This window comes from Pristis pectinata, chromosome 3, assembly GCF_009764475.1.
Source record: "Pristis pectinata isolate sPriPec2 chromosome 3, sPriPec2.1.pri, whole genome shotgun sequence".
Taxonomy (NCBI): Eukaryota; Metazoa; Chordata; class Chondrichthyes; order Rhinopristiformes; family Pristidae; genus Pristis; species Pristis pectinata.
In genome coordinates this window covers 125,384,099-125,405,471 of record NC_067407.1, presented here as the reverse complement: position 1 = coordinate 125,405,471, position 21,373 = coordinate 125,384,099, and the positions used below count along the sequence as shown (strand labels likewise).

The following is a 21,373-nucleotide window of genomic DNA, read 5'->3' as shown; positions in this document are numbered from 1 at the left end:
AAGCAGCCAGCATAATCAAAGACCCCACCCACCCGGGACATTCTCTCTTCTCTCCTCTTCCATTGGGCCTGAAGGCACGTACCACCAGGCTTAAGGACAGCTCCTACCCCACTGTGATAAGACTATTGAAAAGTTCCCTTATACAATGAAATGGACTAACAATCTACCTTGTTGTGACCTTGCACCTTATTGCACTGCACTTTCTCTGTAGCTATGACACTTTACTCTGAACTGTTATTATTTTTACATGTACTACATCAATGCACTCTGTACTAACTCAATGTAACTGCACTGTGTAATGAATTGACCTGTACAATCGGTTTGTAAGACAAGTTTTTCACTGTACCTTGGTACAAGTGACAATAATAACCCAATACCAATACCAAAACCTTCTTTTATTTACTTAAACTATTATTTAGTGTAGCGGTTAGCATAATGCTATTAAAGCGCTAGCAACCCGGGTTCAATTCTGACCGCTCTCTGTGAGGAGTTTGTACGTTCTCCCCATGACTGTGTGGGTTTCCTCCGGGTGCTCTGGTTTCCTCCCACATTCCAAAGACATACGGGTTAGGAAGTTGTGGGCATGCTATGTTGGCGCTGGAAATGTGGCTGCCCCCAGAACATTCTATGCAAAACATGCATTTCACTGTGTGTTTCGATGTACATGTGACTAATAAAGAAATCTTATCTATACCAGTCATCTTGATATGACATATCGCACAATCTAAATACTCACTGGATGAAGAAGTTACTTCTGAATTTATTGGTAACTATTTTATATCAATGACCCTGCTACACCTCCCATTTTCCAGCAGCTTCAGACCTTTTTGTTCACACAGAGGGTACGCACCACACAGACTGCTTAGGCCAAAGACCTTATTTATCTGTCGTAACTTCTACTTAGTTCTGTGTATAACCACATTTCTTCTTCAGTGGCATGTTAACGTACTTTCTCACTTTGATGTTGCTTAGAGATGATGGTATTACCATATGTTTTTAATAATTTCTTTTGACCAGTGGATTTCTTGTTTCCGTCAAAGATCTGTGACATGGTGCAGAACGCCCTACTGTTTCACAAGGGACAAATTCCCAGCAGTTTTATGATATATCACACACATTGAGAAGCTGGGTAAAAATGAAAGGGTTCCTTCAATCCCTCAAAGGGGAAGAGTGAACAGATGGATTTTTATGACATCCTGGTAGCTTCATATTTCGTTCTTGCTTTATTTCATTGCTTGATTTCAATTGCCATGGTGAGTTTTGAATTCAAATCTCAGAATCCATAGGCTTGGCCTGGAATACATCCAGTAACTTAACCACTGTCCTACCATCCTTCCCAATGTGTGAAAAATTATTCTTTTAGACATATTTGTGTTTACTGTAATGATGATGAGAAACTTGCACTAAGCTTAAAATCTATGGGTTCCAACAATCTCAGTCTCACTTAAAGATTCCCCTTTCACTCAAAATCACAAATGGGTTATCAATGGCATCTCTCAAGAGCTCAGAATTTTATGATGTCAAGTCTGTGAATTCCCCCACTTGAGTTTACAGCTTGAGTTTAGGAAGACTGCACACTCTTTGCTCAAAGTGTCTTCAGCCAAGCAGGAGCTGGTCTTATCCACCGTTCTCCTTTCCTGACAAATTTGTCCACAAACATCTGAGGCATGGATTCCCTTTTCCTGATGTTTGTTCCATTTTGCTGTCAGATTTAGGGGAAATTTGGTTGCCATCGCAGTAAAGAATTATGACAGCAAACCAGGAAGCAAAAAATGTCTAATTTATAAATAACGTTTTTAATCAGACAACAAAATAAAGATTAGGACATATACAGGAGGTAAGGATAGAAGCTGATAGACAAAAATATTTTTTAAATTTTATTTGTGGAATATCAAAAAGTTAGGTGGATGGAATCAGGTATAAAGAGGTTTTCAGTATTTTATTGAGAAATTGTAAAGGTATTGAAAACAGTATATTGGTTTGTCTTAATACAGAATGAGTCTATTGTTGCAAAGTTTTTTCTTTTCCTGCTGATGTAACAAAGCTTGATGGCAGTCAGGGCAGTAGCAGTGTGCAGAGAGGCTTCAGAAGAATATCAGTAGGTTCAATGTTTGGTTGAGGACATGGAATATAATGTGGAAAAATGTGAAATCATCCACCTTGGTAGAAAAAATAGGAACAGAGTATTTTTTTAAAAAATGGTGATTGTCTTAAAGGTGTTGGTGTTCGGAAGGACCTGGAAGTCCTCATGAGTGACGCAGTGAAACTTAACATGCAGATGAAGCAAGCAATTCATATGTTGGTCTTTATTGCAGGAGGGTTTGGGTACAAGAGTAGAGATATCTTGCTCCAGATCTGAGTGTTTCCCTGAGTCCTACACCAGGAATGTTATTTTCAGCCTTATACTTGTGAAACTGTACCTGGAATATTATGCATAAGTTTGGTTCCCTAATTAAGTCATCTTGCGATAGAGGGAGTGCAGTGAAGATTTCCTTTTCTATGAGAAGAGATTAAGCAAACTGGACATACAGAAGAATTAGAGCTGATCTCATTGAAATATGCAAAATTATTATGGGATTGGGCAGGGTTTTCATGGTTGGGGTATATTGGACCATGGATTACAGTTTCAAAATAAGGTGTCGGCCATTCAGGACAGATATGAGAACCCAATGAAACTATTTGCAATCCTCTACCCAAGACGTCTGTAAGGAGACAGAGAATTTCAGCTGTTAAGGGAATCAAAGAATACTGGATGATACAGGAAAATCTGGTTGAGGTAAAAGATCGGTCATTGTCTCATTAAAAGGTAGAAATGGGGCTGGATGGCCTATAACTGCTTCTATTCCTTTGGTCTCAGGTTTTAGTTGGTGGTTCCATAGAGAACTGCTGGATGGTGGCAGTGTGCACCTTAATGGCTGCAATGCAATGCAGAAGTTGTGAACATGGGTGTTAGGTCCAGGGGTGTTCAGTAAGTTGCTGAACAGAGTGCCCAGATGCACTTCATATTTGGCTCTTCAGCTTTACACTAACTGATAATACATACAAATGCTAGAACCTCTCAAGCAGTATCTGTGGAAAGGTAAACAGAGTTAATGTTTCATGTCAAAGACCCTCTGTTATGAAGGTCTTTGATCTGAAGGGTGTATGATAGCTATGTCTGATGCATCTAGAGTTCATTTGAATGGGGCTAATGACTTTAAAAAGCTGACTATAGATACATTTATATTTATTTTTCTTTATTTTTATGTTTTTGATTAATTAACAGCAGTTTAAAGCATTGTTAAATAAATGCATCATTCTTTAAAAGTTTTTTTTTGTTTATTAATTTTTAATCTGCTGCTCTGGATTGAGGATGGCTTGTTTCCACTCCAGTTTTGTGGGTTCTAGGATGGCTGATGAGGCTAACGTAAAATCAGCTGACTCTTCCATAGATGGGGAAGAAGGTGCCTCACAGGTGCCTGGAAGTGCTTGGGTGGGTGGGTACTTTTTGAGGTGGGTGTGCTTCTTCCACTTTCTATGCAGGGCTTCTATGTGCTCCTGATACATGGATTTGAGGTCCTCAATACCACTTGAATATTGCTGGCCAGAGGCTCTCAGTTGTCAGTGGGGTTGATGCATTTCTCAATGGAAGTTTTGAGTACATACTTAAATCTTTTCCTATGTCTACCTAGTAATCTCTTCCTGTGACAGTGGTCAGAAATGAAGTGGAATAGAATTTGCTCCTTTTGGTCTCATATGACAATCATAATCTAGCTGGATACCTGTTAATGACATTTACATCCACTGAACATTATGGCTTGCATTTTTTTAAGAATGCTTTTGTATATCCATGATTAAATTTTGTACCTGAAGCATACAGTATCCTGTGGCTCAAAGTGTGGAGGAATTATTGTAAAGTATTTCTTCTAGTGAGAAATTTTAAAAATATCTGTAGTAGTGTATTGGTCAGCCTTAATAATGCTGAGCCTATTGTCACAAAGTTATCCATTTCCGACTGTTTCTCCCTTGCTGATTGATGAGTGATAATCTGATCACATCTTCAGCAGCTATACATTACTGTCAGTTAGATCTGAACTGTATCATCAGACTTAATCAGGCACAGAGGGAAATAGCAAGTAACTGGAGTGACCTTTGATTTATATTTATGTCAAAAACTCCCTTGATGGTGTGCCAAGTTTACAAAGTGAGACTGAGTTCTGAATTATTCTTAATGTTTCTTTTTGGGAGGCTGGACCTTAGAGAAGTCTCTGCATTCATGCTTCCAAATGCAACATATTTGCAGAAAATACCAGTCAGGTCACCTTTAACATAGGAAAACTTCTTAGGTTAGTTCAGAAGAAAACATAATCAAGCAGAGGTTTTAACATTTGTGTTTTTTGTAAATGGCGTGTGCATACCCTGTGCCCAACTACTCTCTGTGCATGTATTGTTGTATTGACTAGGTTAGTATCAGTTACCCGACTAGTAGACACAGAAAACAAATCCCTCTCTCTTACTTTCTCCCTCTTTCTTTCAGTAAGTTCTTTGCTTAATAAAGCATTTTCCATTTGTGTAATCTACTGACTTGCCTCCAGTATCTTAAGAGAGTGATACTGAAACAGAAGCAGGCTCCACAATAGGAGATACTGGAAAGGATGATTGAAGCTTGATTAAATGGATGGATTTCATGGAAAATGTTAAAGGAACAAGAATTAAAAGATTGAGAAGTTTAGGGAGAGAGAATATGAGCCTTGGGTCCCTGCTGTTAATGGTGAGATCAGAATACGAAGAATATGGAGTGCTTGTCAGATATCAAGGGCCTTGGCCTTGGAGGGATTTGAATGAGAAAATTTTAAAGTTATGGCAATAGTGCACAGGGAGCCAGCCCGTGTCAGGCAGCGCAGGAGAGATTGGTAGGATTTGGTATTGGTTTATTATTGTCACTTGTACCAGGGGACAGTGAAAAACTTGTCTTGCATACCATTCGTGCAGATCAATTCATTACACAGTGCGTCAAGGAAGTCCAGGGTAAAAGCAATAACAGAATACAGAGTAAAGTGTCATAGCTACAGGGAAGTGCATTGCAGGTAGACAATAAGGTGCAAGGTCATAACAAGGTAGATTGTGAGGTCAAGAGTCCATCTCATCGTATAAGAGAACCGTTCAATAGTCTTATCACCTTGGGAGTTAGGAAAGGGAGTTTGAATGGATTCAAAATTTATGGAGCCTGTGTCTCTATACAAACTATTGAAACGGCTGATAGGAATTGTATGCTGAGATCTGAGACCCATTTGATGAGTCACCAGAAAAGTGGCATTCAGAGTACAAGTTTTCAATGTGACCATTTGTTTGGGATTGAAACCCACAAACCCAACAAGTCTTGTCTTTAACTTCCTATTTATGCCACAAAGAACTGTATTTTGCTTGCTTGGTGTAGATAAGAATTACAGTTTCCCAAGCCTCATATTGGAGGTCAAATACCAGAACCTCTTTTTGCCAGGTCTCAGATGAAGTATCAGGTTCTAACATAGCTGTGGAGCCATAGTCCTTGCTCCGAGTTATCAGAAATTGGCTCTGTGATTAGAGGCTTCTCATGGTGTTTCAGTAGGCCAATGGGTTTGAATCACGTGTGGAGAGGGCTGCAGGAAAAGGGTTCTGAGACCACTTGCACAATATGTCTCAGTTTGTGGAGTGGAAATTCAAAAATGCAGCAGTACCTCAAATTCACAAGCTTGTTGACATCCAAGGAGAAAGTGACTTCGCTTTAAAGCTAAATGTGTGTCCAATTCAGGGTAAAATTGTTTTACATGGACCTGCTTTAAGTCAATACATGAAGCTAGCTGATATAAATGGGTCACCTTGACTGGCTAAGGGATATCGCTGTGCAATAAGGATATTCCCTGGATGGTGCAATGGTCTTTAGATGCAGCAACGTTCTCACTGTGGGTGTGACAATGTTTAGTTGGGAAAATGGCGTGATATGGTGCTATTTATTAATAATCTTGCACAGTGAATTGTTCAGTATTCTAAAAAATTGTGGTTTTCTGGTATTGGTATTGGTTTGTTATTGTCACTGGTACTGAGGTACAGTGAAAAACTTGTCTTGCATACCGTTCGTACAGATCAACTCATTACACAGTGCATTGAGGTAGTACAGGGTAAAAACAATAACAGAATACAGAGTAAAGTGTCACAGCTACAGGGAAGTGCATTGCAGGTACACAATAAGGTGCAAGGTCATAACAAGGTAGATTGTGAAGTCAAGAGTCCATCTCATCGTTTAAGGGAACCGTTTAATAGTCTCATCACAGTGGGGTAGAAGCTGTCCTTGAGCCTGGTGGTATGTGCCCTCAGGGTCCTGTATCTTCTGCCTGATGGGAGAGGGGAGAGGAGGGAATGACCCAGATGAGTGGGGTCTTTGATTATGCTGGCTGCTTCACCAAGGCAGTGAGAGTTACAGACAGAGTCCATGGAGGGGAGGCTGGTTTCTGTGATGTGCTGAACTGTGTCCACAACACTCTGCAGTTTCTTGTGGTCCTGGGCAGAGCGGTTGCCATACCAAGCCGTGATGCATCCAGATAGGATGCTTTCTATGGTGCATCGATAAAAGTTCGTGATTGTCAGAGGGGACATGCCAAATTTCTTTAGCCTCCTGAGGAAGTAGAGGCGTTGGATGCAGCCTTGTGGGGCACCAATGTTGAGAATAATTGTGCTGGAGGTATTGCTGCCTATCCTCACTGATTGTGGTTTGTTGGTCAGAAAGTCAAGGATCCATTTGCAGAGGGAGGTGTTGAGTCCCAGGTCTTGGAGTTTGGTGCTGAGTTTGCTTGGAATTATAGTATTGAAGGTGGAGCCGTAGTCAATAAACAATAGTCTAACATAGGTGTCTTTACTGTCCAGATGTTCTGTTGTCTGTTACAGCAATATAATTAGTCCATTAAAAATAAATGAGTTAAATACGTAGTTAAAGTGGACAGATACCTTTGACTCGGTATCAAGGGAACTCTTATGGGATGTCCTATCCACCTATGGATGCCCTGAAAAGTACCATACAGCACAAAACCATAGAACCATACAGCACAAAACAGGCCCTTCGGCCCACATTCGAATCCTGAGACTCCTCCATGATGGCATGCTTGCGACAGTCATGGTCAGCAACAGTAACTGTGAGCCTTTTCAAGTCAAATCAGGAGTAAGACAGGGATGCGTGATTGCCCCAACTTTGTTCACCATCTTCATTGCGACAATCATCGCATCATCAAGGATGATCTACCTCCAGGAATCGAAATTGTCTACAGAACAGATGGCAGACTTTTCAATCTTGCCCATCTCAAGTCCAAAAACAAGACATCCACGAGTTCCAATATGCAGATGACAACAGTGTTGCAGCTCTCTCAGAAAACCACCTACAACAGATTCTGACTGCCTTCAACCGTGCGTGCACGAAACTTGGACTTACCATCAATTCCAAGAATACTCAGATCATCTACCAACCGTCACCAACTGAGACAAATCAGATAGAACCATCAATTCAACTTGGTGAAACAACCCTGGAAAACGTGGACCACTTTCCATATGTTGGAAGTCACCTCTCCTCCAATGTCGACCTTAATGACGAGATCCAACATCGTCTTAAATGCGCTGGAACAGCTTTTGGATGTCTCCGAACAAGAGTCTTTCATGATCGTGACATCCGAACAGACACTAAAATGTTAGTGTACAAAGCAGTGGTGATCCTAATGCATCAGAAACCAGGACAACATACTGACGACATCTGAAGGCACTTGAAAAGTTCCATCAACACTGTCTTCGAAACATCTTAAATATCAACTGGGAAGATAGAAGAACCAACATCAGCGTGCTAGATGAAGCAAAAACAACAAGCATTGAAGCCTACGTTATCAAGAACCGACTAAGATGGAGCGGTCATGTTGTTCGGATGAAAGACGAACGTCTGCTGAAACAAATCTTCTACTCCCAGCTTAAAGTAGGCAAACATAAAAGAGGCGGACAACGGAAGAGATTCAAAGACGTCTTAAAAGCCAACATGAAGAAATGTAACATCGACATCGACATCAACAATTGGGAAACCAATGCCAAGGACAGGAAACTCTGGCAAACCATCATCTTGAGAAGGAACAGCAACCTTTGAAGCCGACAGATGTGCAGAATTAGAGGAGAAGAGAAGAAAATGGAAAGAGAGGCAGCAACAATCAAAGCCCGATCTGCCATCTAGAACTACCTGTACTGAATGCGGAAGAACTTTCAGAGCCAAGGTTGGACTCATAAGCCACTTGAGAGCCCATAAATAGATCAATGGAACAAAGACCATCATCCTCGACCTCGAGGGATAGCCATGACGATGACGAAAGTGGACAGATCAATTTCACTAACGTATTTGCTGAGGTGTTAAACTGAGGAATTTTGATTCCCAAAGGGAGAAATTGTTTTATTTTCTCTTCATAATGTCAGTAGACATATGATTAGGGACAGTTCATCCTCCAATATGGGACTTGTACGTTACATACACAACATAGAGATGAGAAATCCTGTGGTCTCTGGGCAGCAATGCCATTAATTCATTGAAGACATTATAAGCTACTGAGACACACCATACAGAAAAACAGACTTCACAAAGGTATCATTACACGTTGACAAATAAATTATGTTGGCAGGATATGAGAGCAAATAATTAATATGTTTGGTATGACATTACATTGTCTGGTATTTAGATTACACGGAACAACCTGTTTGACTTAATTAGTGAATACTTCAGTTCTAGTAGTGGACAGGGGATATAACGTGCTCTTCTTAAAAGCATAATGGCTAATTTTGATACTGATAACCAATAAGGTACAAAACCAAAGAGATGTTTTAAAATCACTCTGAATATTGGCTGCTTTGAGCAAACAGGAAAGTCAAAGGCTCAAAAAGAATCATTGATGAGAATTCACATAATGGGGAGAAGTGAAGTTTTGCTATACTGTTGTTTCGTTAACTTTAAATAAACCTCTCATTGGTATTGCTTTTGGTTTATTTTTGCCACATGTCCCAAGATACAGTGAAAAAGCTTTGTTTTGAATGCTATCCAGACAGATCATGCTATACGTAATTACATCGAGATAGCAGAATACAGTACATTCACAAGAAATAGACTAACATAATAATTAAAATTCATTTTTAAATTTGAAGGAAATCATCAGTTTTATTCTTTGTAATTGAAAATCTACTCATATTTCTGACATTGCTATCAAAATAATTTTGAGGCACATTGGCATAGACATGGGAGAATGCTGTTATAGTAGTGTAAAAGCAGAGGACCTACAACTACTTTGGTTGTGGGCCCATCATTGTAATATTAAGTAGCACTGAAGGCCTCAGAGCCAACTGTGATTATTGGGGAATAATGATTTTCCTTGGGCTGTTGGGGTATGAGAGCACTGGCATCAAGAAAAGAGGCTAGAGGGGTTGGAGTGCGTGCTGATCAGAGGCTCAGGAGGACCTCAAAGGAAGGAGCTTGGATTCTTAAGGTCTGAAGGAGGGTGGAGAGATGGTTGATCGGTAGTTTCGGATGGGGCAGGGAGAGCTTTTGGACACAGTGTGGGTCAGATCTTGTGGATGGGGTATGGGAGGTTTGTGACTGGAGGCTGGTTGTGGCCAGGAGTTAGGGGATGAGGATGAAGTGAGATTGATTCTGTGTGAGGTTGGGTCTGGAAACAAAGGTAATTAGAGGGACTTAACTTGAATGGAGAGTTAATAAAATGTGGTTATCGCAGCAGTGTCCATCGACTATCATTCCTAGAGTGCTGTGATTCAATTTCCTGCTAAATGTTTCAAAAGGAACATTGCATGTGAAAGGACGCCATTGAAATACAGTGAAAAGCAACCAGAAATACATGGTGCAATTTATGGGTCCAGCAACATAGTTGACAGCTGACATTTTGTCACCTACCGATCAATATTGGGTCTTGCTATGCTGAAAAAATAGCAATATAGTTGGATCTAATATCTAGGTTATAGTTTTGAATGTTTGCAAGAATTTAATTGTAAATAATAATTAGATATGACAAGTTCTGTTATGGCACAAATCATCATTAAAGCCAAGACTGCTCAATTATAACTCTCTCCAATTTTCTTCCAGGACCGTCCATTATGAAGGTGGAGCAGTGTCCATTCATGCTCGGTCACTGTGGAGACTGGAGACACTGAGGGTGGCGTAAGTACCAAACTTCATTTGCATTTCCCCAAGGGTGGATAAAAAAAGTTATAGGTTAAAACTTACCTCCCAATAGCAGGTTGGTTGGGGATGTGTCATAGCTTAAATTGTCAAAAACCTGAATGGTGAATTGAAGCAGTCCATGCCCAGTTTTAACAGAGGCAGACTGAGTGGTGGGCAGCCAATCCTTTGGCAGAATGCAGGGTGGACATATAAATATTATAAAGAGGTGGTCTTCCTTCATTTTAATGGTAATATAATTTTTAATGTCAGGTTGCCAGAATTGCTTGCAGGAGCAGTGGGAGTATTTTTATCTGAGTTATCATGTAAATAACCCCTTCCACCAACACCCCAGCGCCATCTTCTACCTGACCACCACGAGACATTTTGACCATTGAAACAGCCAAAACCTCTATCTGCTCGTTTTCCACACAGACACCCCCCCCCCCCCCACCTTATGTGAGATTGGCGCTGAGATAAAGGATCAGGTTGATCTTGTTTAATGGCAGAAGAGGTATGGGGGGCCAAATAGCCTTCTCCTGCTTCTATTTCTGCAGGACAGGAGTGGGGAACTTCCCTGTGTGTTCTGATGACCTCAAGTGTTCTTCTGGCCTTGATCTCCTCATGTAGAAAGAAATGCAGAGGTCCCTTTAGGCCTTGCTAATTATTCTGTATAACCTCTGGGTGTGCATTCAAGTCACATTGTTCACTGTTGCTTCAAAGCTGTTTTGGTGTTGTGTGCATGTCAACATATTCAAAGTAGGTTCTTTCCTGCAGCATCCAGGTGTCTGGGCTTCTGATATGGAGACCCCTGGAAATTTCCATGCCGAGCTTAAGAATGAAATGCGTGGGCAACAGGCACTGCCTATCCACCCTTGTAGCTAGAGAAAATTACAATTATCCCTTGGAGAGTTTTTACATAAATTTATTAAAAAGCAACAGTCCTGCATTACACTGGCAGTTTTTGGTGCTCTAACAACTGAGGGGCACTATTATGTGAGTAGTTGGTGTTGCTAATATTTATATTTTACTGGTGTAACATGCTTTTCCAATTTCAACAGATTCCCACCAAGCAATAATACAAAAGCAAAATACTGCGGATGCTGGTTGACTGAAATTAGTTGTGATTCATTCTCCACTGTCTTTCACCCTATCGCCAACCTTCCTTTTTGTTCTTTCCTCTCCTCCCGCCTTCCTCTGCATTTAAAACATGATACATCTTTAACTATTTTCAATTCTGATGATGGATCATCAACATTTTTCTTCCTGCAGATGCTCTCTGATCTGCTGAGCGTTTCCAGCACTTTTTGTGATACACATGTTTTTACATCATTGTTGATTGGGAACTTTTTTTAGATTGAAAAACTTTTGCTTCCAATTTTCTAGCCAAGATTAATATGGTAAAAAGGATCAGAAGTATAAACATAACATAAACTTGAAAGGGCTCACTAATCTGTTGCATGGATTTGAGGCAACTGGGGATTTGGATTAATCACGTGTGTAGGGATAAATTCAGATGATATAGCTGGTTCTGCTTCCCCATGCACATTGCCATTCATTCCTGAAACTTAAACTCTGATTGACTTAAAATTTTGAGCCAATGAATACCCTTTACTTTCAAAACTACTTGCGAGCTGTGAACTTTCACAAGATGCACTACTATAGGGCTGGATCTTTCTTCAGGGTTAATGCCAGAACTTACCCATGTTTGTCTGTAGAAGTCCTGGTTTCCAGCACTGGCTTGGGTCTAAGTTGGTGGCAGCATCTTCCACCAAGCTCCTGTGCCTCACTGGAGGTCTCCTTAAGGAGTCCACTTGGGCTGTGCCAATATCTGTGGTTTCCAACTCTCAGACTGGAACATCTGTGCTAAGTTAAATCTGGCACAAGCACAGCAGTCCCATTGCAATGAACAGGAGACATTGGTTGCTGGGAGAGAGGGAACTGGAGCTTATTTTGTTATATAACTAACTTGGCATTTATGATCTTAATTGTCTGTGTATGTCTTTCAGTGTTTTAACTTGGGGAAAAATAGTATTTCACATTACTATTTCTATTCTTGGACAAGGGCTTGAGTGCTACTGATGGTGAATGTCAAGCAAAGTTAATTAACAACGTCCACGTAATTAAAAACATTTAACCAAAGAGAAATAACTTTAGAAAAGTAACTTTCCTTTTGCTTCCTAATGTATAGACTGATGGTTAACAATGGAATCAACAGTCTTGAATTCTTCTCTGGTATAAGAACCAAGGAATGATTTTCCCTGGCGTAACACTGGAGAATGCCAGCCAGTCTTGTGGACTGCATGGGGAACTGATGGCGTTAGCCAGTGAGATCTGGCCTAATATGTATAAATTATCCACATTTTGTGGTCAAGGGGACTGTTTACCCTTGTGTTGATACTTTCTCATTTACACCCAGATCAGATAGAGCATGTTGCAGACAAGAGGGTGAAGAATTTTTGTGGTACAACTGTCTTTGTCATCTTTCTAGGAAGATTGTGATAAAAGTGACCTTAAGTACCACATTTATGATTTTGTTAGAAACAATAATCAAAGTTAATCTTTCTGTGACTGGCAAATTGAGTCAGGTATGTATTTTCCAACAACCCTGAGCATTGGTTAATTGGGAACAGTCTCTGGGTGGGTTTTTTCCAAAAATAATTGAGGTTTCCACCAGAAGCACACCTATTGTGATCTTCAAATGTGATGGATGTCGAGAAAGGGCTGGGGCAAGGTTTAGGATTAAATAGTGAAAGTAAGCAGTATTGGATGAATAGTTAACATAAACTCTCTTATTACTTACCCTAGTACCACCACCTTCCAACTTGCACTATCAAACCTTTTGTCTTGAACTCTCTTGCCATCCACTATATCATTGACCCTTCCTTGTTCTCCCCTCCCCTTTTCTTTTCCTTTGCATATATGTTTATTTCTAACTATTCCCAGTTCTGTTCAAAGTTCATCAAGCTGAAACATTACCCTTATTTCTCTCTGCACATATATTCCTAACCTGCTGAGTATTTCCAGCACTTTCTGCTTTGAGATTTGCAGTATCTACTGTATTTTACTTTTGTATTCATAATATATAGAAGTTGCACTGTATGTCATTTTATTCCTGGGTTGTGACCTCAAGTCCTGCATACAGAGTGAGAAGCAGTCACATTGTTAGTCATCTGGCACCTTGCCCAAAATGGTTTTGTCAGAAATTCCACCTTGAAAGACATCAGAGATGACCCTGATCTTTTTCCAACCCAATCATGTCTTTTGTATTTCTGGGTAGGATTGGGAATCTCTCAAAGTATCTCTCCATTGTTTTTTTCACCAAGATCATTCAGGTCAGCAAAAAAAATTAATGGCCCGGGTCATACCTACCTTTTGCTGGCAGTTCTGCAGATAATTGCTGGTGATATCTTTCTTGTGGGCAGCTTAGCTCTGACTGCCTTACTGATGCAGTGCAATGCAGAGTTAGACAGCAGCTGTTGGTCAGGTACTGGCAGGCCTGATCTTCCGCTCTGGTGCTGAGTCCCAGGGATGGAACACAGATGCCTTGAGTACCTCAGCTTTATACCAGCCATGGCTGGCGTACCAGGTGTCAGTCTTGGTGGAAAGGTAAGTACAGCAAGTATTTTCTTATGTATATTGCACAATTATATTATTGTAAAATAATTTTTAGGTTTTCTTTTCTCGTTAACAAGTTATCAAAAGGTTGTCAGTTGCTCTGGGGGTAGGTGGGATCCATTGACTGAAGCCTATTTGTCAAGACAGAGCAGCCTTGTTAGTTCTGTCTCCAGAACAATTAGACCTGCATGGCCAAGAAAGTGATTGCACTCACTGGAAAAATGTTGGAGTTGAGTGTGGGCAGCGGATTGGATTGAATGTCATCCAGCCCATTACAGTTGCCAGTGATTATAGCAACATATTGGTGAGAATGCAACTTGTATGGGACATAGTTTGGCAGATATAAATTGGGCAATGCTAATATTATTGAACGAGATTGCAGTAAGATACAACCTGAAGCTGCAATCCATTTCTCCAAAAGGGATTGAGTACTCAAGGTAATTGGATCTTAATGAGGTGCTGTTTACTTATTGAACATGTTTATTATTCTAGTCTTTGCTGAATAATACAGCCCTACAACAGTTAAAGGTGATTGTGTATAAGTTAATTGCATATTAATGAGGTACAGACTACTTACTGAACACCTGTCAATGCCCAAAATACATAGACTGCTTAACATGGACTAGGCAACAGCATTATAATTAGCCATGGTGGAAATGGCAAACAGTTGGCATTAATGACTAATTTAAATGATTAACCATTTTCAAGAGTGGTCTAGCCTGAATCTCTTTAAAAATACAAAAATATTATAATTGACATTAATTGACATTGTTCCCATTGATGGAGGAGTCAAGAGCCACAGAACACAGGTTTTAGATGGTTGGCAGAAGAAGATAAAGGATTCACGAGGTGATTGGTTTGCACCTGGAATGGACTGCCCAGCAGGGTGGTGGAGGCAGAAGCAATTGTGGTAATGGATCAGAACTTGAAAGAAAAAAATTGCATGGCTCTGGGGAAGGGGCAGGGAGTAAGACCAGCTACGTTGCTCTTGGAGAGATCTGGCATGGAGCCAGCTGGCCCTCCCCTGTGTTGTTACCATTCTGTGAAAGAAAACTATATTAAAAAGTCAGCTTTGTGCTAAAGTGCAAAAGTGGTGTTGTCAGTGACAACAATGGAGAAACATTTAGGTTCCTGCTGTCACTGTACAGAGAATTGGTTATGTTTCATTTTTATTTGCTAGATTTTGATTGTCCTTCAACTGACTTTATTTGAATGGATATTATGTAGTTTTAACTGACTTCTTGCAGATGGAGTGGAAGCCATATCAGATGGGGCCAGCCATTCAGACTGAGACACGTTACAACTGGAAACTACTTAAGCCTCATTGATGAGAAAGGCCTTCTTCTAATGGGCAAGGAGAAAGCTGATGTAAAAAGCACAGCTTTTTGTTTCAGATCATCCAAGGTATGCTTGGGCAATTAATGCAGAACATAAGAGCATAGAACCGTACAGCACAGGAACAGACCCTTTGGCCCACAATGTCCATGTTGACCGTGATGCCAATTTAAACCAATCCCATCTGCCTATATCCCTCCAGTCCCTGCTTGTTCGTGTAGCTGTCTAAATGCCCCTTAAAAGTTGCTATTGTATCTGCTTCCACCACCTCCCCAACAGTGTGCTCCAGGCACCTACCGCTCTGTGTAAAAAAAAGCTTACCTCATAGATCTCCTTTAAACTATCCCCCTCTCATCTTAAAGCTACACTCCCTGGTATTTGACATTTACACCCTGAGAAAAAGACTCTATCTACTCTATCCATGCGTCAATTGCTTTGTATTCTACTTTGGTCAGATTAACGTCATCATCCAGGTTTTGGGACTGCTTTGTGTTTACACAGACTCCAGAATCAGGAACAGTGTGCTTAAGTTTGGGCATGGAAGCCTGAGGAGACAATTGAGGTTTAGCTACTCAACAAAGAAGATGATAACAGCGTAGATTGGACTAACTGGACAATTGTGCTAGCAGATACCATTTAAAAAGAAAGAAAAAAATATAGACAGACATTTGAGGTTGTGGGCATCATTTTAAGAGGGAACTGTAGGGGACAAGTTTGATTTTCTATGATAATGTAAGCTACATGACAAAACCTAGACCGCTGCTGAATGTGACTGCTACTTGGAGATGAAAATGAAGTAGAGGCATTTAATAAGTGGTTGCATTTTATACTGCTATCTAAAATGAAAATTACCCACAGAGCCTTGTTAGCGTACTGGATTTGTGCTGGGTGTTGGAACTCCTATCTAGTTCATTCCTAAAGCAGAGAAACTAAACCATGATATAAAAAGTGATTCAGCTCACATTTTCCACTTTAACATAATTGGTTTACTGAAATTGATATAAACCAAGCAGCTTTCTGGTAGATATCATTCTTGCTTCAAATTAGGAATTACATATAATTGTTAGTCAGTGACACAACTGAATTCATGATGATGAATTAATGTGTCTATTTGGAGCACCTCACTTCCTATTGCTTCTGTCCTGGATTCTTTTCAAGTGGCTATAATAAGATCCGTCTAGTGTGGGCGTACTTCAAGGCATGCCTGAGCTGAAAGATTGGACATTAAAGGTTTTTTTAAAAACACAGATGCCCCCTCCCACCCACATGCTGACATATACTGATGCTTTTCAATTTGATACTAATTTTTTAGTATTTTAGCTGATTGTTATTGTGGATGCATTGCTTAATTTGCCTAAATAGTAAATTGCATTAAGTCTCAGCTCTTGCCAATATCCTAAATAGAAAGCTTCTGTGAAATGTAAGGGCTCAAGAACTGAAATTTGACATTGGCAATTGATGTAAAAGTGATCTTGATTTATAGTAAACATAGGATATTCATCAATGACATGTGTTGTACAAACTAACCTCTGTTATTGCTGATGATGGACCAAAGCTCAAGTGCTTCTCAGTCTCGACTGCAGCATAAACTCAAGGTAGCAAGAAAGATGAATCAAGTAAGAGTGCTTAGTAGGTAATACCAAGCTTGGGCTTGTTAGGAAATCAACTATGGAAGAGAAGTACATGATGGTTAAAAAAAATGTATAATTAGTATTGATAAAATCTCCAGTACAATCATTTACCTCTGCTGTTCAGATACAGAGTAGGGATAATGGACAAATGCTCATATTAGCAGAATGTGACTGCCTGGGTATCTATAGGTTCCATGTTTGTTGCCGTATTTATAAATAGCAAGGGTGATGTGATAGATGGCTGCATGTCCAAGTTTGCCAATGACACAAATAAAGGAGGGGACAGTGCAGAGGGAAGTGTTAAACTAAGAGGAGGTACAGATAGATTGTGAAAGTAAGCAAACTTGTGGCAAATGAATTTCAGCATAAATTTTACACCTAAAAAGTGAGAAGCAGCAAAGGTCCAAAGAGATTTGTGGTCCATGAATGTAAATGATTAAAATGTCATAGATGGGTACAGAAAACATTCAAAGGGTAAGTGGAATGTTTGCATTTATATATAGAGGGCTGGAGTACAAGCAGAAGTTCTGCCACAGCTATATAAAGCCCTGGTTAGGGGACACCTGTGGTACTGTGAGCAATTCTGGCCACTATTCCTTAGGAATGAGGACATCTTGGCCTCGGAGTGAGCGCAACACACATTACCTGGACTTCAAGGGCCCAAATAAGGAGAAATTACACAATCAGTACATATTCTCTGAAATGTAAAATGTAAAAAGATTAAGGAATGGTTTGATTGAAGCTTTCAAGATTTTAAGGGAGTAGATGTAGAGAAAATGTTTCCACTGTTTGGTGAGCCTAAGATTAGTAAACATCACGTAAAAGTTAGACTATGGTTAGCATTCTGCACTCGTGATCTAGAAACCAGGCTTGATAATCCAGAATTCAAATCCCAGTACAGTGCCTGAGAAATTTAACTTCAATGAATTAAGTAAATTCTAAAATGGTGACCATGAAACTGCAGTACTGGGTTGCCATAAAATCCCATCTGGTTCACTAATGTAATTTGCCATCCTTACACAGACTGGACTCCAGACCCACAGTAATATCCTCAGAAGTGGTCCAGCAAACCACTTAGTTCATGGGCAGTTAGGAATAGGCAATAATTATAGGATTTCACCTAATTAAGGCCCCTGTTGACTGAGCAACAGTTAAAATATCTGTTCCTATCTCCTTTTGTTGGGATATCTTGGCCACAGGCGTGAAGTCCATGAACAGTTTGTGCTGTAAAGATTGTAAATTACAATTTAAACAGAATAACAATGTTTATTTCCTTGCACACTCATTGATAACAAAGAAAAAACACATTTATGCAAATGTCAGAATACCAATACAAAACGCCCTTGAATTTGATCTCTTTTTTTCATGTTCTGTTTGCCAGTTTATTGCATGCTCACAGGTTAAGAACCATAGAACCATAGAACAATACAGCACAGTACAGGCCCTTCGGCCCACCATGTTATGCCGACTTTTAAACCACGCCTAAGACTATCTAACCCCTTCCTCCCACATATCCCTCTATTTTAAATTCCTCCATATGCTTATCTAACCATCTCTTGGACGTGACCAACGTATCAGCCTCCACCACCACCCCAGGCAGCGCATTCCATGCACCAACCACTGTCTGGGTGAAAAACTTCCCTCTGATATCTCCATTGAACTTCCTACCCATTACCTTAAAGCCATGTCCTCTTGTATTGGGCACTGGTGCCCTGGGAAAGAGGCGCTGGCTGTTCACTCTATCTATTCCTCTTAATATTTTGTATACCTCTATCATGTCTCCCCTCATCCTCCTTCTCTCCAATGAGTAAAGCCATAGCTCCCTTAGTCTCTCCTCATAATCCATACTCTCCAATCCAGGCAGCATCCTGGTAAATCTCCTCTGCACCCTTTCCAATGCTTCCACATCCTTCTTATAATGAGGTGACCCAAACTGGACAGGGTACTCCAAGTGTGGTCTAACCAGAGTTTTGCAGAGCTGCATCATTACCTCGCGGCTCTTAAACTCGATCCCACGACTTACAAAAGCTAACATCCCATAAGCTTTCTTAACTACCCTACCCTGTGAGGCGACTTTCAGTGATCTGTGGATATGAACCCCCAGATCCCTCTGCTCTTCCACACTACCCAGAATCCTACCATTAACCTTGTACTCCGCCTTGGAGTTCGTCCTTCCAAAGTGTATCACTTCACACTTCTCCGGATTGAACTACATCTGCCACTTCTCAGCCAAGCTCTGCATCCTATCAATATCCCTCTGCAAGCTTTGCCAGCCCTCCACACTATCCACAGGTTGTAATGGAATACAAACTACAGGAAGGAAAATATGAGTCCAGAAAAGACTGAATTTTCCAATTGTTAGATGCATCTCTTCTAACTGTCTTGACCTCAATGTAGAATATGGTATAATATGATTAGGAATAGTCAGCATGGCTTTGTTAAGGGCAGGTCCTACCTTACGAGCCTGATTGAATTTTTTGAGGATGTGACTAAGCACATTGAAGGGAGAGCAGTAGATGTGCAGCAAGGCGTTTGATAAGGTACCCCATGTCAGGCTTATGGAGAAGGTGAGGAGACATGGGATCCAAGGGGACGTTGCAGTGTGGATCCAGAACTGGCTGGTCCACAGAAGGCAAAGAGTGGTTGTTGAAGGTTCGTATTCTGAGTGGAGGTCGGTGACCAGTGGTGTACCTCAGGGATCTGTACTGGGACCCTTACTGTTTGTGATTTTTATAAACGACCTGGATGAGGAAGTGGAGGGGTGGGTTAGTAAATTTGTGGATGACACGAAGGTTGGGGGTGTTGTGGATAGTTTGGAGGGCTGTCAGAGGTTACAGAGGGATATAGATAGGATGCAGAGTTGGGCTGAGAAGTGGCAGATGCAGTTCAACCCAGATAAGTGTGAAGTGGTTCATTTTGGTAGGTCAAATATGTTGGCGAAATATAGTCCTAATGGTAGAACTCTTGGCAGTGTGGAGGATCAGAGGGATCTTGGGGTCTGAGTCCATAGGATGCTCAAAGCAGCGGCGCAGGTTGACTCTGTGGTTAAGAAGGCATATGGTGTATTGTCCTTCATCAATCGGGGAATTGAATTTAGGAGCCGTGAGGTATTGTTGCAGCTATATAGGTCCCTGGTCAGACCCCACTTGGAGTATTGTGCTCAGTTCTGGTCGCCTCACTACAGGAAAGATGTGGAAGCCATAGAGAGGGTGCAGAGGAGATTTCCAAGGATGCTGCCTGGAATGCGGAGCATGCCTTATGAAAGCAGGTTGAGGGAACTCGGCCTTTTCTCCTTGGAGAGACGGAGGATGAGGAGGGACCTGATAGAGGTGTATAAGATGATGAGAGGTATTAATAGGGTAGATAGTCAGAGGCTTTTCCCCAGGGCTGAATTGGTGGCCACAAGAGGACATAGGTTTAAGGTGCTGGGGAGTAGATATAGAGGAGATGTCAGAGGTAAGTTTTTTTACTCAGAGAGTGGTGAGTGCGTGGAATGGGCTGCTGGCAACGGTGGTGGAGGTGGATACGATAGGGTCTTTCAAGAGACTGTTAGATAGGTATATGGAGCTGAGTAAAATAGAGGGCTATGGGTAAGCCTAGTAATTTCTAGGGTAGGGATGTTCGGCATAGCTTTGTGGGCCGAAGGGCCTGAATTGTGCTGTAATTGTTCTATGTTCTATGTTCTAAATGTATGAAGTACAACTAGGCTTATTGCTTGATTCACAATCTGTTGAGATTGTAGCACATCTATAATAATGTGCTATTTGTCAGTGTGGCAAATGAAATCCACTGTTTCCCCCTTACACAGCTTAGCACTGGTTATGTGTGCATCTCAGTACTCAATAACTCATGATCAGTTCAACTTTACTTTTCCTAGAAAATTACATGCAGAAAAATACACATTATCTTTAATGCGACAGATGTTAGTCAAGCACATGTCACAACCATCTGGAATTTCCCTGGGAGTTCCGGTTGACGTAATGATGAGGGAAGATAGATGGAATATACACAAACTTGCCCATTTAGGGTTTCCACTGAAGTTACAGCAGCTAACTGAGAGTCTTGAGGAACTTTCCATCATATATCCTTCTACATTTAATTTTGCACCTAAACTTTAAATATAAAATTAGTTTCCGTAATTACTGCAAATGTTAAGCAACTTCGCGGTCCCAATCTTTTTGCACATTTAATTCTGAACTGAATTTCCTGAAGAATAAAATTTTACAGGAAAGTTTTCCTATTAATTAGGTTACTTATTCTGAATGCCACATTGAATAATGATGGATATACTTTCACCTACTTTTTGCAACTCCTTTTTGCAAGCATTCCGTGTTGCTCCTTTGAAGAATTATCGAGTTGAAAATCATCCTGTTGTATGTGCTTAACATGTGATGTAACAACATATGTATGTCGAGGTGCTTTTCTGAAATATGGTTCCATTTTGAAGAAGAGTTTAATGTGCATGCGTTACTCTGTCTCTCACTTAGAGCATACAACCAAGGATGGCTTTTAACTCTGTAGTCTTTTTGTTGCTGTGTAGTACCTCACACAATCATCCAATCAGCACGATAGCTAAGAGAACAAGTGTTGTGCA

General features: G+C 40.6%; 1 protein-coding gene across 4 annotated transcripts in view; it reads left to right on the top strand.

Moving 5' to 3' along the window:
- Positions 1–21,373, top strand: part of ryr2a (ryanodine receptor 2a (cardiac)) — a 587,454-nt gene that overhangs the window by 195,128 nt on the left and 370,953 nt on the right. For all 4 annotated transcript variants that reach the window (XM_052011297.1, XM_052011295.1, XM_052011296.1 and 1 more), the window contains exons 9-10: positions 10,121–10,195; positions 15,061–15,217. In XM_052011297.1, coding sequence (XP_051867257.1) covers positions 10,121–10,195; positions 15,061–15,217 — 232 coding nt within the window. The remainder of the gene's footprint in view (positions 1–10,120; positions 10,196–15,060; positions 15,218–21,373) is intronic.